At 45.6% G+C, this 20235-nt stretch overlaps 1 protein-coding gene across 1 annotated transcript in view; it reads left to right on the forward strand.

The window, feature by feature from the left end:
* The first annotated feature begins 1587 nt into the window (after positions 1-1587).
* The window catches only part of LOC147096017 (CCN family member 1-like), a 30037-nt gene continuing 11389 nt past the window's right edge, over positions 1588-20235 (forward strand). The window contains exons 1-2 of the mRNA XM_085974981.1: positions 1588-2164; positions 11653-11857. Coding sequence (XP_085831107.1) covers positions 2036-2164; positions 11653-11857 — 334 coding nt within the window. The 5' untranslated portion in view covers positions 1588-2035. The remainder of the gene's footprint in view (positions 2165-11652; positions 11858-20235) is intronic.

Consider the following 20235-nt stretch of genomic DNA (forward strand, 5'->3'; position numbering starts at 1 on the left):
AGCCCATCTCTCCTTCCCATCCCAGCCTGCCAGTAGACTGGGAGAAAGACAATAAGGCAATAACATTAGGAGCGTAGTAAAATGACACAGTACTGAGGAAACCAATCTGAGTTATTCAGAACATCCCTCGTTCTAGTGTGGGTGATGACATTTTGATCTGGAGGACAGGGAATGGCAAAGGATTCAAGGTTGGTGTTTACACTCTCAAAGCTTCCAACTGCTAGCTTCACCCACCCACCCCACCAGCCCCCACCCTTCCCTGCCTTTCAGCTGTGGCTCAGTGGGTAGCATTCTTGCCTCCAAGTCAGAAGGTCGTGGGTTCGAGTCCCACTCCAGAGACCTGAGTGCATAATCTAGGGCTGACACTTCAGTGCAGTGCTGAGGGGGGCCCGCACTGTTGGAGGTGCCGTCTTTTGGATGAGACGTTAAGCCTCTCAGGTAAACATAAAAGATCCCACGGCACTATTTGAAGAAGAGCAGGGGAGTTCTCCTGGCCAATATTTATCCCTCAACCAACATCACTAACAACAGATTATCAGCTCATTATCCAATCTTCTCTTCTTAGGCAGTCCCTCGGAACCGAGGATGACTTGCTTCCACATTAAAAATGAGTTCTCAGGTGACTGATGAGTCCAATGCGGGACCTACAGTCTCTGTCACAGGTGGGGCAGACGGTGGGTGGGGTGCTTGGGTTGACGTGCACTCCTTGCGCTGCCTGCGCTTGGATTTCGCTTGCTCCCGGCGAAGAGACTCGAGGTGTTCGGCGCCTTCCTGGATGCTTCTCCTCCACTTTGTGCGGTCTTGGGCCAGGGATTCCCAGGTGCCGGTGGGGGTGTTACACTTTTTCAAGGAGGCTTTGAGGGTGTCCTTGAAGCATTTCCTCTGCCCACCTGGGGCTCTCTTGCTGTGCCGGAGCTCCGAGTAGAGCGCTTGTTTTGGGAGTCTTGTATTGGGCATGCGGACAATGTGACCCGTCCATCGGAGCTGATCGAGCGTGGTCAAAGCATCGATGCTGGGGATGTTGGCCTGAGCGAGAACACTGACGTTGGTGCGCCTATCCTGCCAATGGATTTGCAGGATCTTGCGGAGGCAGCGTTGGTGGTACCTCTCCAGTGCTTTGAGGTGCCTGCTGTACATGGTCCATGTCTCTGAGGCATACAGCAGGGCGGGTATCACTGCTGCTCAGCAGCAGCACTGCTACTCGCCCATTATCCAATGCAGACTCTATGGGCCAAATGGCTTCCTTCTGTATTGTACTATTCTATGATTCTCAGGTTTCAATTTGTGGGAGCTTGCTGTGGGCAAATTGGCTGTTGCATTTACCTACATTACAAATGTGACTACACTTCAAGAAAAATGCTTCATTGGCTGAGGTCGTGAAAGGCGCTAGAGAAATGCAAATTCTTTCTTTCTTGTCAAAACAAACAAGCCAGTCCTCAGTGACGAGCTGGGAGCCGCTGCAGGAACGATTCTGAGAAGCAGACCGCAGTGATGTCGAGTCAGCGCCGTTCCAGGAATTGTAACCGCGGGTTTATCTTTCTGAGCACCTTATCTGACAAGCGAAGGGCGTATATATAAATAAACACACACACACAAAGCCCAAAGGAAAGACTGGGGACTTGGACCAGGCGAAGGAGCAGCATTCCGGCTGACCTGCTCCTCAACAAGAAAGATGTGAAGTGTTTTTTTTCTTGCTAGGTGTTCGCTGCAAGTCTCTAACTTTCTTCCGCTGTAGATAGCAGAGTAATTCCAGTGAATCCCTCAGTTAGGTCTCACTGGCCACAGTAAGTAAGAGAAACCCAATCCCACACCCCTGGATTTTTTGGGGGGGCTCAGAACAGTTTTGCTGTTAAGATAAACCGGAGTCCCTGCCAAGTCCACTCCTAAGAGTGGGTTGGAAATCTGCTCCCAAACCATTATTGTACACCCGCCAATTTTTGGTTGTCGTCTTGAAGCAGAGTGACCTGAATCGTTTCGGCTCTTACTTGGCTTGCAATTCCGGCGCAGTTTCGGCGTTGGACGGGCTCAGACAGCGATGGGCACCGGAAGGAAGAGGGGTCCGTTTGGTCCGGGTCTGGGCGACCGTGTTCAGGCAGTGACCATCAGCACTCCGGTACTGTGGTGTGCGCTTGTTCTGCTGGGCAGCTCGTGTCTGGCTGATCTGGTAAGAAAAGGATATCTCTTTAAACTACCAGCAATGGAAGGATAACAGAGGATATAGAGGCACTGGAGAGGGTGCAGAGAAGATTTACAAGGATGATGCCAGAAATGCGAGGGTAAACCTATCAGGAAAGGATGAACAGGCTGGGTCTCTTTTCTCTTGAAAAGAGAAGGCTGAGGGGTGACCTAATGGAGGTCTTTAAAATTATGAAAGGTTTTGATAGAGTGGATACAGAGAGAATGTTTCCACTTGTGGGGAAGAGCAAAACTAGAGGACATCAATATAAGATAGTCACCAAGAAATCCAATAGGGAATTCAGAAGAAACTTCTTCACCCAGAGAGTGGTGAGAATGTGGAACTCGGATTGAAACAGGGAGTGGTTGAAGAGAATAGTATAGCTGCATTTAAGGGGCGGCTAGATACACGTATGAGGGAGAAGGGAATAGAGGGTTCTGCTGATAGAGTTAGATGAGGAAAGACGGGAGGAGGCTCGAGTGGAGCATAAAACGCCGGCATGGACTGGTTGGGCCGAATAGCCTGTTTTTGTGCTGTATAACACCTGGGGGTGAGTAATATAGGGAATAACAAGGACTGGAGTGTGTTATAGAGAATAATATGGACTAGAGTGAGTTATAGAGAATAATGTGTACTGGGAGTGAGTTATAGTGAATAACACGGACTGGGAGTGAGTTATAGAGAATAACACGGACTAGGAGTGAGTTATAGCGAATAACACGGACTGGGAGTGAGTTATAGAGAATAACACTGACTGGAGTGAGTTACAGAGAATAACACGGACTGGGAGTGAGTTATAGAGAATAACACGGACTGGGAGTGAGTTATAGAGAATAACACGGACTGGGAGTGAGTTATAGAGAATAACACTGACTGGAGTGAGTTATAGAGAATAACACTGACTGGAGTGAGTTATAGAGAATAACACTGACTGGAGTGAGTTATAGAGAGAATACTATGGACTGGAGTGAGTTATAGAGAGAATAACACGGACTGGAGTGAATTATAGAGAGAATAACACGGACTGGAGTGAGTTATAGAGAGAATAACATGGACTGGAGTGAGTTATAGAGAGAATACGATGGACTGGAGTGAGTTACAGAGAGAATAACATGGACTGGAGTGAGTTATAGAGAGAATACCATGGACTGGAGTGAGTTATAGAGAGAATAACATGGACTGGAGTGAGTTATAGAGAGAATAACACGGACTGGAGTGAGTTATAGAGAGAATAACACGGACTGGAGTGAGTTATAGAGAGAATACCATGGACTGGAGTGAGTTATAGAGAGAATAACACGGACTGGAGTGAGTTATAGAGAGAATAACACGGACTGGAGTGAGTTATAGAGAGAATAACATGGACTGGAGTGAGTTATAGAGAGAATAACACGGACTGGAGTGAGTTATAGAGAGAATAAGACGGACTGGAGTGAGTTATAGAGAGAATAACATGGACTGGAGTGAGTTATAGAGAGAATAACACGGACTGGGAGTGAGTTATAGAGAGAATAACATGGACTGGAGTGAGTTATAGAGAGAATACTATGGACTGGAGTGAGTTATAGAGAGAATAACACGGACTGGGAGTGAGTTATAGAGAGAATACCATGGACTGGAGTGAGTTATAGAGAGAATAACACGGACTGGAGTGAGTTATAGAGAGAATAACACGGACTGGGAGTGAGTTATAGAGAGAATAACACAGACTGGAGTGAGTTATAGAGAGAATACCATGGACTGGAGTGAGTTATAGAGAGAATACTATGGACTGGAGTGAGTTATAGAGAGAATAACACGGACTGGGAGTGAGTTATAGAGAGAATACCATGGACTGGAGTGAGTTATAGAGAGAATAACACGGACTGGAGTGAGTTATAGAGAGAATACCATGGACTGGAGTGAGTTATAGAGAGAATACCATGGACTGGAGTGAGTGAAAGAGAGAATAACACGGACGGGAGTGAGTTATAGAGAGAATACCATGGACTGGAGTGAGTTATAGAGAGAATAACACGGACTGGAGTGAGTTATAGAGAGAATAACACGGACTGGAGTGAGTTATAGAGAGAATAACATGGACTGGAGTGAGTTATAGCGAGAATACCATGGACTGGAGTGAGTTATAGAGAGAATACCATGGACTGGAGTGAGTTATAGAGAGAATACCACGGACTGGAGTGAGTTATAGAGAGAATAACACGGACTGGAGTGAGTTATAGAGAGAATAACACGGACTGGAGTGAGTTATAGAGAGAATACCATGGACTGGAGTGAGTTATAGAGAGAATAACACGGACTGGAGTGAGTTATAGAGAGAATAACACGGACTGGAGTGAGTTATAGAGAGAATAACACGGACTGGAGTGAGTTATAGAGAGAATAACACGGACTGGAGTGAGTTATAGAGAGAATAACACGGACTGGAGTGAGTTATAGAGAGAATAACACGGACTGGAGTGAGTTATAGAGAGAATAACACGGACTGGAGTGAGTTATAGAGAGAATAACAAGGACTGGAGTGAGTTATAGAGAGAATACCATGGACTGGAGTGAGTTATAGAGAGAATACCATGGACTGGAGTGAGTTATAGAGAGAATAACACGGACTGGAGTGAGTTATAGAGAGAATACCATGGACTGGAGTGAGTTATAGAGAGAATACTATGGACTGGAGTGAGTTATAGAGAGAATAACACGGACTGGAGTGAGTTATAGAGAGAATACCATGGACTGGAGTGAGTTATAGAGAGAATACCATGGACTGGAGTGAGTTATAGAGAGAATACTATGGACTGGAGTGAGTTATAGAGAGAATAACACGGACTGGAGTGAGTTATAGAGAGAATAACATGGACTGGAGTGAGTTATAGAGAGAATACTATGGACTGGAGTGAGTTATAGAGAGAATACCATGGACTGGAGTGAGTTATAGAGAGAATAACATGGACTGGAGTGAGTTATAGAGAGAATAACACGGACTGGAGTGAGTGAAAGAGAGAATAACACGGACTGGAGTGAGTTATAGAGAGAATACCATGGACTGGAGTGAGTTATAGAGAGAATAACACGGACTGGAGTGAGTTATAGAGAGAATACCATGGACTGGAGTGAGTTATAGAGAGAATACCATGGACGGGAGTGAGTTATAGAGAGAATAACACGGACTGGAGTGAGTTATAGAGAGAATACCATGGACTGGAGTGAGTTATAGAGAGAATAACACGGACTGGAGTGAGTTATAGAGAGAATACCATGGACTGGAGTGAGTTATAGAGAGAATACCATGGACTGGAGTGAGTTATAGAGAGAATACCATGGACTGGAGTGAGTTTTCGAGAGAATACCATGGACTGGAGTGAGTTATAGAGAGAATAACACTGATTGGAGTGAGTTATAGAGAGAATAACATGGACTGGAGTGAGTTATAGAGAGAATAACACGGACTGGAGTGAGTTATAGAGAGAATACCATGGACTGGAGTGAGTTATAGAGAGAATAACATGGACTGGAGTGAGTTATAGAGAGAATAACACGGACTGGAGTGAGTTATAGAGAGAATAACACGTACTGGAGTGAGTTATAGAGAGAATAACATGGACTGGAGTGAGTTATAGAGAGAATAACATGGACTGGAGTGAGTTATAGAGAGAATAACACGGACTGGAGTGAGTTATAGAGAGAATACCATGGACTGGAGTGAGTTATAGAGAGAATAACATGGACTGGAGTGAGTTATAGAGAGAATAACACGGACTGGAGTGAGTTATAGAGAGAATAACACGGACTGGAGTGAGTTATAGAGATAATAACACGGACTGGAGTGAGTTATAGAGAGAATACCATGGACTGGAGTGAGTTATAGAGAGAATAACATGGACTGGAGTGAGTTATAGAGAGAATACTATGGACTGGAGTGAGTTATGGAGAGAATACTATGGACTGGATTGAGTTATAGAGAGAATAACACGGACCTGAGTGAGTTATAGAGAGAATAACACTGACTGGAGTGAGTTATAGAGAGAATAACACGGACTGGAGTGAGTTATAGAGAGAATAACACGGACTGGAGTGAGTTATAGAGAGAATAACACGGACTGGAGTGAGTTATAGAGAGAATAACACTGACTGGAGTGAGTTATAGAGAGAATACCATGGACTGGAGTGAGTTAGAGAGAGAATAACACTGACTGGAGTGAGTTATAGAGAGAATAACATGGACTGGAGTGAGTTATAGAGAGAATGCCATGGACTGGGGTGAGTTACAGAGAGAATAACACTCACTGGAGTGAGTTATAGAGAGAATACCATGGACTGGAGTGAGTTATAGAGAGAATAACACGGACTGGAGTGAGTTATAGAGAGAATAACACTGACTGGAGTGAGTTATAGAGAGAATAACACTGACTGGAGTGAGTTACAGAGAGAATAACATGGACTGGAGTGAGTTATAGAGAGAATAACACGGACGGGAGTGAGTTATAGAGAGAATAACACGGACTGGAGTGAGTTATAGAGAGAATAACACGGACTGGAGTGAGTTATAGAGAGAATAACACGGACTGGACTGAGTTATCGAGAGAATACCATGGACTGGAGTGAGTTATAGAGAGAATAACATGGACTGGAGTGAGTTATAGAGAGAATAACACGGACTGGAGTGAGTTATAGAGAGAATAACATGGACTGGAGTGAGTTATAGAGAGAATAACATGGACTGGAGTGAGTTATAGAGAGAATAACTCGGACTGGAGTGAGTTATAGAGAGAATACTATGGACTGGAGTGAGTTATAGAGAGAATAACACGGACTGGAGTGAGTTATAGAGAGAATAACATGGACTGGAGTGAGTTATAGAGAGAATAACACTGACTGGAGTGAGTTATAGAGAGAATAACACGGACGGGAGTGAGTTATAGAGAGAATAACACGGACTGGAGTGAGTTATAGAGAGAATAACACGGACTGGAGTGAGTTATAGAGAGAATAACACGGACTGGAGTGAGTTATAGAGAGAATAACACGGACTGGAGTGAGTTATAGAGAGAATAACATGGACTGGAGTGAGTTATAGAGAGAATAACACGGACTGGAGTGAGTTATAGAGAGAATAACACTGATTGGAGTGAGTTATAGAGAGAATAACACGGACTGGAGTGAGTTATAGAGAGAATACTATGGACTGGAGTGAGTTATAGAGAGAATAACACGGACTGGAGTGAGTTATAGAGAGAATAACATGGACTGGAGTGAGTTATAGAGAGAATAACACGGACTGGAGTGAGTTATAGAGAGAATAACACGGACTGGAGTGAGTAAAAGAGAGAATAACACGGACTGGAGTGAGTTATAGAGAGAATAACACGGACTGGAGTGAGTTATAGAGAGAATAACACAGACTGGAGTGAGTTATAGAGAGAATAACACTGACTGGAGTGAGTTATAGAGAGAATACTATGGACTGGAGTGAGTTATAGAGAGAATAACACGGACTGGAGTGAGTGAAAGAGAGAATAACACGGACTGGAGTGAGTTATAGAGAGAATAACACTGACTGGAGTGAGTTATAGAGAGAATACCATGGACTGGAGTGAGTTATAGAGAGAATAACACGGACTGGAGTGAGTTATAGAGAGAATAACATGGACTGGAGTGAGTTACAGAGAGAATAACACGGACAGGAGTGAGTTATAGAGAGAATACTATGGACTGGAGTGAGTTATAGAGAGAATAACACGGACTGGAGTGAGTTATAGAGAGAATAACACGGACTGGAGTGAGTTATAGAGAGAATAACACGGACTGGAGTGAGTTATAGAGAGAATACTATGGACTGGAGTGAGTTATAGAGAGAATAACACGGACTGGAGTGAGTTATAGAGAGAATAACATGGACTGGAGTGAGTTATAGAGAGAATACTATGGACTGGAGTGAGTTATAGAGAGAATACCATGGACTGGAGTGAGTTATAGAGAGAATACTATGGACTGGAGTGAGTTATAGAGAGAATAACACGGACTGGAGTGAGTTATAGAGAGAATACCATGGACTGGAGTGAGTTATAGAGAGAATAACACGGACTGGAGTGAGTTATAGAGAGAATAACACGGACTGGAGTGAGTTATAGAGAGAATAACATGGACTGGAGTGAGTTATAGAGAGAATACTATGGACTGGAGTGAGTTATAGAGAGAATAACATGGACTGGAGTGAGTTATAGAGAGAATAACATGGACTGGAGTGAGTTATAGAGAGAATAACACGGACTGGAGTGAGTTATAGAGAGAATAACACGGACTGGAGTGAGTTATAGAGAGAATAACACAGACTGGAGTGAGTTATGGAGAGAATACCATGGAGTGGAGTGAGTTATAGAGAGAATACTATGGACTGGAGTGAGTTATAGAGAGAATAACATGGACTGGAGTGAGTTATAGAGAGAATACCATGGACGGGAGTGAGTTATAGAGAGAATAATACGGACTGGAGTGAGTTATAGAGAGAATAACACGGACTGGAGTGAGTTATAGAGAGAATAACACGGACTGGAGTGAGTTATAGAGAGAATAACACGGACTGGAGTGAGTTATAGAGAGAATAACACTGACTGGAGTGAGTTATAGAGAGAATACCATGGACTGGAGTGAGTTATAGAGAGAATAACACTGACTGGAGTGAGTTATAGAGAGAATAACACGGACTGGAGTGAGTTATAGAGAGAATACCATGGACTGGAGTGAGTTATAGAGAGAATAACACGGACTGGAGTGAGTAAAAGAGAGAATACTATGGACTGGAGTGAGTTATAGAGAGAATAACACGGACTGGAGTGAGTTATAGAGAGAATAACATGGACTGGAGTGAGTTATAGAGAGAATAACACGGACTGGAGTGAGTTATAGAGAGAATACTATGGACTGGAGTGAGTTATAGAGAGAATAACACGGACTGGAGTGAGTTATAGAGAGAATATCATGGACTGGAGTGAGTTATAGAGAGAATAACACGGACTGGAGTGAGTTATAGAGAGAATAACACGGACTGGAGTGAGTTATAGAGAGAATAACACGGACTGGAGTGAGTTATAGAGAGAATAACACGGACTGGAGTGAGTTATAGAGAGAATAACACAGACTGGAGTGAGTTATAGAGAGAATAACACTGACTGGAGTGAGTTATAGAGAGAATACCATGGACTGGAGTGAGTTATAGAGAGAATAACATGGACTGGAGTGAGTTATAGAGAGAATAACACGGACTGGAGTGAGTTACAGAGAGAATACTATGGACTGGAGTGAGTTATAGAGAGAATAACACGGACTGGAGTGAGTTATAGAGAGAATAACACGGACTGGAGTGAGTTATAGAGAGAATAACACAGGCTGGAGTGAGTTATAGAGAGAATACTATGGACTGGAGTGAGTTATAGAGAGAATAACACGGACTGGAGTGAGTTATAGAGAGAATAACATGGACTGGAGTGAGTTATAGAGAGAATACTATGGACTGGAGTGAGTTATAGAGAGAATACCATGGACTGGAGTGAGTTATAGAGAGAATACTATGGACTGGAGTGAGTTATAGAGAGAATAACACGGACTTGCGTGAGTTATAGAGAGAATAACATGGACTGGAGTGAGTTATAGAGAGAATACCATGGACTGGAGTGAGTTATAGAGAGAATAACACTGACTGGAGTGAGTTATAGAGAGAATAACACTGACTGGAGTGAGTTATAGAGAGAATACCATGGACTGGAGTGAGTTATAGAGAGAATAACATGGACTGGAGTGAGTTATAGAGAGAATAACATGGACTGGAGTGAGTTATAGAGAGAATACTATGGACTGGAGTGAGTTATAGAGAGAATAACATGGACTGGAGTGAGTTATAGAGAGAATAACATGGACTGGAGTGAGTTATAGAGAGAATAACACAGACTGGAGTGAGTTATAGAGAGAATAACACAGACTGGAGTGAGTTATGGAGAGAATACCATGGACTGGAGTGAGTTATAGAGAGAATAACACGGACTGGAGTGAGTTATAGAGAGAATACCATGGACTGGAGTGAGTTATAGAGAGAATACTATGGACTGGAGTGAGTTATCGAGAGAATAACATGGACTGGAGTGAGTTATAGAGAGAATACCATGGACGGGAGTGAGTTATAGAGAGAATAACACGGACTGGAGTGAGTTATAGAGAGAATAACACGGACTGGAGTGAGTTATAGAGAGAATAACACGGACTGGAGTGAGTTATAGAGAGAATAACACGGACTGGAGTGAGTTATAGAGAGAATAACACGGACTGGAGTGAGTTATAGAGAGAATACCATGGACTGGAGTGAGTTATAGAGAGAATAACACGGACTGGAGTGAGTTATAGAGAGAATACCATGGACTGGAGTGAGTTATAGAGAGAATAACACGGACTGGAGTGAGTTATAGAGAGAATACTATGGACTGGAGTGAGTTATAGAGAGAATAACATGGACTGGAGTGAGTTATAGAGAGAATAACACGGACTGGAGTGAGTTATAGAGAGAATACCATGGACTGGAGTGAGTTATAGAGAGAATAACACAGACTGGAGTGAGTTATAGAGAGAATACTATGGACTTGAGTGAGTTATAGAGAGAATAACACGGACTGGAGTGAGTTATAGAGAGAATACTATGGACTGGAGTGAGTTATAGAGAGAATAACATGGACTGGAGTGAGTTATAGAGAGAATAACACGGACTGGAGTGAGTTATAGAGAGAATAACACGGACTGGAGTGAGTTATAGAGAGAATAACATGGACTGGAGTGAGTTATAGAGAGAATAACATGGACTGGAGTGAGTTATAGAGAGAATACTATGGACTGGAGTGAGTTATAGAGAGAATAACACGGACTGGAGTGAGTTATAGAGAGAATAACATGGACTGGAGTGAGTTATAGAGAGAATAACACGGACTGGAGTGAGTTATAGAGAGAATACCATGGACTGGAGTGAGTTATAGAGAGAATACCATGGACTGGAGTGAGTTATAGAGAGAATAACACGGACTGGAGTGAGTTATAGAGAGAATAACACGGACTGGAGTGAGTTATAGAGAGAATAACATGGACTGGAGTGAGTTTTAGAGAGAATACTTTGGACTGGAGTGAGTTATAGAGAGAATAACACGGACTGGAGTGAGTTATAGAGACAATAACTGGGGAGGGGGTGGTAGACAATCAGTCAACATCGTTACTGGAAAGGATGTGCATGTGTTGGTGTCAGGTACTGAATTGTCTGTCACGTTTTCCTCCATTACAACAGTGACTACAATTGAAAAAATTACTTGATTGACTGTAAAAGCACTTTGGGACGTCCTGGGGACATGAAAGGTGCTGTATAAATACAAGTCTTTCTTCATCAGGCAAAGTGAGGCAGAAAAAAAGCAAGTTGCCGAATAAACAGTGCAGTAATCTCCTTTTCACAGGCCGCGTGTCCCCTGGAGTGTCACTGCCCAAAGTCCCGGCCGTGCCCTCCAGGAGTCCGTCTGGTTCTGGACGACTGCAGGTGCTGCCAAGTCTGTGCCCGGCGGTTTAACGAGGATTGTGATGCGCTGCGACCCTGTGACCATGCCCGCGGGCTCCGCTGCCAACTCGAGGCGACACCGAACGCTACCCACGGAATCTGCAGAGGTGAGGATAAATGGTGCCCAGGGCTTAGCCCACCACCCCCCCTCACCCACCCACGGACCCACTGGGCATCGGGAGTATTTACACAACACATCACCAGGCATAGATACATAGAAGATAGGAGCAGGAGTAGGCCATTCGGCCCCTCGAGCCTGCTCTGCCATTCAATGAGATCATAGCTGATCATTCAAATTCAGTACCCTGTCCCTGCTTTCTCCCCATATCCCTTTATCCCCTTAGCCTTAAGAAATATATCTAACTCCTTCTTGAATATATTTAATGAACTGGCCTCCACCGCCCTCTGTGGCAGAGAATTCCATAGGTTCACCACTCTCTGGGTGAAGAAATTCCTCCTCATCTCAGTCCTAAATGGCTTACCCCTTATCCTTAGACTGTGACCCCTGGATCTGGACTCCCTGGCCATCAGGAACATCCTTCCTGCATCTAGTCTGACCAGGCCTGACAGAATTTTATATGTTTCGATGAGATCCCCTCTCAATCTTCTACAAGTCCAATCGACACAATCTCTCCTCATATGTCATTCCTGCCATCCCAGGTATCAGCCTGGTGAATCTTCGCTGCACTCCTTCCATGGCATCGGGAGTATTTACACAACACATCACCAGACATAGGGAGTATTTACACAATACATCACCGGGCATCAGGGGTATTTACACAACACATCACTGGGCATCGGGGGTATTTACACAATACATCGCTGGGCATCAGGGGTATTTACACAACACATCACTGGGCATCGGGAGTATTTACACAACACATCACCGGGCATCGGGAGTATTTACACAACCCATCACCGGGCATCGGGAGTATTTACACAAAACAGCACCGGGATTTGGGAGTATTTACACAAAACATCATCAGGCATCGGGAGTATTTACACAACACATCACTGGGCATCGGGGGTATTTACACAGCACATCACTGGACATCGGGAGTATTTACACAACACATCACTGGGCATCGGGGGTATTTACACAACACATCACTGGGCATCGGGAGTATTTGCACAACACATCACTGGGCATCGGGGGTATTTACACAGCACATCACCGGGCATCGGGGGTATTTACACAGCACATCACCGGGCATCGGGAGTATTTACACAACACATCACTGGGCATCGGTAGTATTTACACAACACATCACCGGGCATCGGGAGTATTTACGCAACACATCACTGGGCATCGGGGGTATTTACACAACACATCACCGGGCATCGAGAGTATTTACACAAAACTTCACTGGGCATCGGGTGTATTGACACAACACATCACCGGGCATCGGGGGTATTTACACAACACATCACCGGGCATCGGGGGTATTTACACAACACATCACCAGGCATCAGGGGTATTTACACAGCACATCACCGGGCATCGGTAGTATTTACACAACACATCACCGGGCATCGGGAGTATTTACAGAACACGTCACTGGGCATTGGGGGTATTTACACATCACATCACCGGGCATCAGGTGTATTTACACATCACATCACCATGCATTGGGGGTATTTACACAACACATCACCATGCATCGGGGGTATTTACACAACAGATCACCGGTCATCGGGGGTATTTACACAAGACATCACCATGCATCGGGGGTATGTACACAACCCATCACCATGCATTGGGGGTATTTACACAACACATCACCGGGCATCGGGAGTATTTACACAGCACATCACTGGTCATTGGGGGTATTTACACAACGTATCACTGAGCATCGGGAGTATTTACTCAACACATCACCGGGCATCGAGGGTATTTACACAACACATCACTGGGTATCGGGAGTATTTACACAGCACATCACCGGGCATCGCGGGTATTTACACAACACATCACCATGCATCGGGGGTATTTACACAACATGTCACCGGGCATCGGGAGTATTTACACAACACATCACCGGGCATCAGGGGTATTTACACAACACATCACCGGGATTCGGGGGTATTTACACAACACATCACCATGCATCGGGAGTATTTACATAATGCATTGCCGGGCATCAGGGGTATTTATACAACACATCACTGGGCATTGGGAGTATTTACACAACACATCACCAGGCATTGGGTGTATTTACACAACACATCACCGGGCATCAGGGGTATTTACACAACACATCACCGGGCATCGGGAGTATTTACACAAAACATCATCAGGCATCGGGAGTATTTACACAACACATCACCGGGCATCGGGGGTATTTACACAACACATCACCGGGCATCGGGGGTATTTACACAGCACATCACCGGGCATCGGGGGTATTTACACAACACATCACCGGGCATCGGGGGTATTTACACAGCACATCACCGGGCATCGGGGGTATTTACACAGCACATCACCGGGCATCGGTAGTATTTACACAACACATCACCGGGCATCGGGAGTATTTACACAACACATCACTGGGCATCGGGAGTATTTACACAACACGTCACTGGGCATCAGGGGTATTTAAACAACACATCACTGGGCATTGGGGGTATTTACACATCACATCACTGGGCATCAGGTGTATTTACACATCACATCACCATGCATCGGGGGTATTTACACAACACATCACCGGGCATCGGGGGTATTTACACAACACATCACCGAGCATCGGGGGCATTTACACATCACATCACCATGCATCGGGGTATTTACACAACACATCACCATGCATCGGGGGTATATACACAACACATCACCGGGATTCGGGGGTATTTACGCAACACATCAAGCATCAGGAGTATTTACACAACACATCATGCATCGGGAGTATTTACACAATACATCGCCGGGCATCGGGAGTGTTTACACAACACATCATCAGGCATCGGGAGTATTTACACAAGACATCAATGGGCATCGGGATTATTTACACAACACATCACCGGGCATCGGGGGTATTTACACAGCACATCACCGGGCATCGGGAGCATTTACACAACACATCACCGGACATCGGGAGTATTTACACAACACATCACCGGACATCGGGAGTATTTACACAACACATCACCGGACATCGGGAGTATTTACACAACACATCACCGGACATCGGGAGTATTTACACAACACATCACCGGACATCGGGAGTATTTACACAACACATCACCGGACATCGGGGGTATTTACACAACACATGAACAGGCATCGGGAGTATTGAAACAACACCTCACCGGGCATCGGGAGTATTTACACAACACCTCACTGGACATCGGGAGTATTTACACAACACATCACCGGACATCGGGAGTATTTACACAACACATCACTGGGCATTGGGGGTATTTACACATCACATCACTGGGCATTGGGGGTTATTACACAACACATCACCAGGCATCGGGAGTATTTACACAACACATTACTGGGCATCAGGGGTATTTACACAACACATCACTGGGCATTGGGGGTATTTACACATCACATCACCGGGCATCGGGAGTATTTACACAACACATCACCATGCATCGGGGGTATTTACACAACACATCACCATGCATCGGGGGTATTTACACAACACATCACTGGGCATCGGGGGTATTTACACAACACATCACTGGGCATCGGGAGCATATACGCAACACATCACCGGGCATCAGGTGTATTTACACAACACATCACCGGGCATCGGGTGTATTTACACAACAGATCACCGGGCATCGGGGGTATTTACACAACACATCACCGGGCATCGGGAGTATTTACACAAAACAGCATCGGGATTCGGGTGTATTTACACAACACATCACCGGGATTCGGGGGTATTTACACAACACATCACCGGGCATCGGGGGTATTTACACAACACATCACCGGGCATCGGGAGTATTTACACAAAACAGCATCGGGATTCGGGAGTATTTACACAAAACATCACCGGGCATCAGAAGTATTTACACAACACATCGCCGGGCATCAGGGGTATTTACACAGAACATCACCGGGAATCGGGAGTATTTACACAAAACAGCATCGGGATTCGGGAGTATTTACACAAAACATCACCGGGCATCGGAAGTATTTACACAAAACATCACCGGGCATCATCGGTATTTACACAGAACATCACCGGGCATCGGGAGTATTTACACAAAACAGCATCGGGATTCGGGAGTATTTACACAAAACATCACCGGGCATCATCGGTATTTACACAGAACATCACCGGGAATCGGGAGTATTTACACAACACATCACCGGTCATCGGGGGTATTTACGCAACACATCACTGGGCATCGGGAGTATTTACACAACACATCACCGGGCATCGGGGGTATTTACACAACACATCAACAGGCATCGGGAGTATTTACACAACACATCGCTGGGCATCAGGGGTATTTACACCGCACATCACCGGGCATCGGGAGTATTTACACAACACTTCACTGGGCATTGGGAGTATTTACACAACACATCACCGGGCATCGGGGGTATTTACACAACACATCACCGGGCATTGGGGGTATTTACACAACACATCACTGGGCATTGGGACTATTTGCACAACACATCACCGGGCATCGGGAGTATTTACAAAACACATCACCGGGCATCGGGAGTATTTACACAACACATCGCCGGGCATCAGGGGTATTTACACAACCCATCACCGGGCATCGGGAGTATTTACACAACACATCACTGGGCATCGGGGGTATTTACGCAACACATCACCGGCATCGGGATATTTACACAACACATCACCAGGCATCAAGAGTAATTACACAGTACATCACCAGGATTCGGGAGCATTTACACCAAACATCACCGGCATTGGGAGTATTTACACAACACATCACTGGGCATCGGGAGTATTTACACAACACATCACTGGGCATCGGGGGTATTTACACAACACATCACCGGGCATTGGGGGTATTTACACAACACATCACTGGGCATCGGGAGTATTTACACAACACATCACCGGGCATTGGGGGTATTTACACAACACATCACTGGGCATTGGGAGTATTTACACAACACATCACCGGGCATCGGGAGTATTTACACAACACATCACTGGGCATCGGGGATATTTACACAACACATCACCGGGCATTGGGGGTATTTACACAACACATCACTGGGCATTGGGACTATTTGCACAACACATCACCGGGCATCGGGAGTATTTACACAACACATCGCCGGGCATCAGGGGTATTTACACAACCCATCACTGGGCATCGGGAGTATTTACACAACACATCACTGGGCATCGGGAATATTTACGCAACACATCACCGGGCATCGGGGGTAATTACACAACACATCACCGGGCATCGGGAGTATTTGCACAAAACATCATCGGGCATCGGGAGTATTTACACAGCACATCACCAGGATTTGGGAGCATTTACACCAAACATCACCGGCATCGGGAGTATTTGCACAACACATCACTGGGCATCAGGAGTATTTACACAACACATCACCGGGCATCGGGGTTATTTACACAACCCATCACCATGCATCGGGGGTATTTACACAACAGATCACCGGGCATCGGGGGCATTTACACAACATATCACCTGGCATCGGGGGTATTTACGCAAAACAGCACCGGGATTCGAGAGTATTTACACAAAACATCATCGGGCATCGGGTGTATTTACACAACACATCACTGGGCATTGGGAGTATTTACACAACACATCGGCGGGCATCGGGGGTATTTACACAACACATCAGCGGGCACCGGGGGTATTTACACAGCACATCACTGGGCATCGGGAGTATTTACACAACACCTCACCGGGCATCGGGGGTATTTACACAACACATCACTGGGCATCGGGAGTATTTACACAACACCTCACCGGGCATCGGGGGTATTTACACAACACATCACTGGGCATCGGGAGTATTTACACAACACCTCACCGGGCATTGGGAGTATTTCCACAACACATCACCATGCATCGGGGGTATTTACACAACACATCACTGAGCATCGAGGGTATTTACACAACACATCACAGGGCATCAGGTGTATTTACACAACACATCACTGGGCATCGCGGGTATTTACACAACACATCACCATGCATCGGGGGTATTTACACAACACGTCACCGAGCATCGGGAGTATTTACACAGCACATCACCATGCATCGGGGGTATTTACACAACACATCACCGGGATTCGGGGGTATTTACACAACACATCACTGGGCATCGGGGTATTTACACAACACATCACCGGGCATCGGGAGTATTTACACAACACATCACTGGGCATCGGGGGTATTTACACAGCACTTCACCATGCTTCGGGGGTATTTACACATTACTTCATCGGGCATCGGGGGAATTTACACAACATGTCACCAGGCATCGGGAGTATTTACACAACACATACCGGGCACCGGGGGTAATTACACAACACATCACCGGACATCGGGTATTTACACAACATGTCACCGGGCATCGGGAGTATTTACACAACACATCACCGGGCATCGGGGGTATTTACACAACACATCACCGGGCATCGTGAGTATTTACACAACACATCACTGGTCATCGGGGGTATTTACACAACACATCACCAAGCATCGGGGGTGTTTACACAACACATCACTGGGCTTCGGGAGTATTTATACAACACATCACCAGACAATGGGTCTATTTACACATCACATCACCGGGCATCGGGGGTATTTATCCAAAACATCGCCGGGCATCGGGGGTATTTACACAACACATCACCGGGCATCGGGGGTATTTACAGAACACATCACCGGGCATCGGGGGTATTTACAGAACACATCACGGGGCATCGGGAGTATTTACACATCACATCAACAGGCATCGGGGGTATTTACACATCACATCACTGGGCATCGGGGGTATTTATCCAAAACATACCGGGCATCGGGGGTATTTACACAACATGTCACCGGGATTCGGGGGTATTTACACAACACATCACGGGGCTTTGGGAGTATTTACACAACACATCACCATGCACCGGGGGTATTTACACAACACATCACCAGCCATTGGGGCTATTTACACATCACATCACCGGGCATCGGGGGTATTTATCCAAAACATCATCGTGGGTATTTACACAACATGTCACCGGGCATCGGGAGTATTTACACAACTCATACTGGGCATCGGGCGTATTTACACAACACATGACTGGGCATCGGGTATATTTACACAACACACCACCATGCATCGGGAGTATTTACACAACATGTCACTGGGCATTGGGAGTATTTACACAACACATTACTGGGTATCGGGGGTATTTACACAACACATCACCGGGCATCGGGAGTATTTACACAACACATCACCGGGCATTGGGGGTATTTACACAGCACATCACTGGGCATTGGGGGTATTTATACATCACATCACCGGGCATCAGGTGTATTTACACATCACATCACCATGCATCGGGGGTATTTACACATCACATCATGCATCGGGGGTATTTACACAACACATCACTGGGCATCGGGAGTATTTACACAACACATCACTGGGCATCGGGAGTATTTACACAACATGTCACCGGGCATTGGGGGTATTTACACAACACATCACTGGGCATCGGGGGTATTTACACAACACATCAGGCATCGGGGGTATTTACACAACACATCACCGGGCATTGGGAGTATTTACACAACACAGCACCGGGCATCGGGGGTATTTACACAACACATCACCGGGCATCAGGAGTATTTACACAACACATCACCGGGCATCAGGAGTATTTACACAACACATCACCATGCATCGTGGGTATGTACACAACACATCACCATGCATCATGGGTATGTACACAACACATCACCATGCATCGGGGGTATTTACACAACACATCACCGGGCATCAGGAGTATTTACACAACACATCACCATGCATCGGGGGTATTTACACAATACATCACCGGAATTCGGGGGTATTTACACAACACATCACCAAGCATCGGGGGTGTTTACACAACACATCACTGGGCTTCGGGAGTATTTATACAACACATCACCAGACAATGGGTCTATTTACACATCACATCACCGGGCATCGGGGGTATTTATCCAAAACATCGCCGGGCATCGGGGGTATTTACACAACACATCACTGGGCATTGGGGGTATTTACACATCACATCACCGGGCATCAGGTGTATTTACACATCACATCACCATGCATCGGGGGTATTTACACATCACATCATGCATCGGGGGTATTTACACAACACATCACTGGGCATCGGGGGTATTTACACAACACATCACCAGGCATCGGGGGTATTTACACAACACATCACCGGGCATTGGGAGTATTTACACAACACAGCACCGGGCATCGGGGGTA

Source organism: Somniosus microcephalus, unplaced genomic scaffold, assembly GCF_052327205.1.
Source record: "Somniosus microcephalus isolate GS21.2 unplaced genomic scaffold, FLI_Smic_1.0 unresolved_chr1, whole genome shotgun sequence".
NCBI lineage: Eukaryota > Metazoa > Chordata > Chondrichthyes > Squaliformes > Somniosidae > Somniosus > Somniosus microcephalus.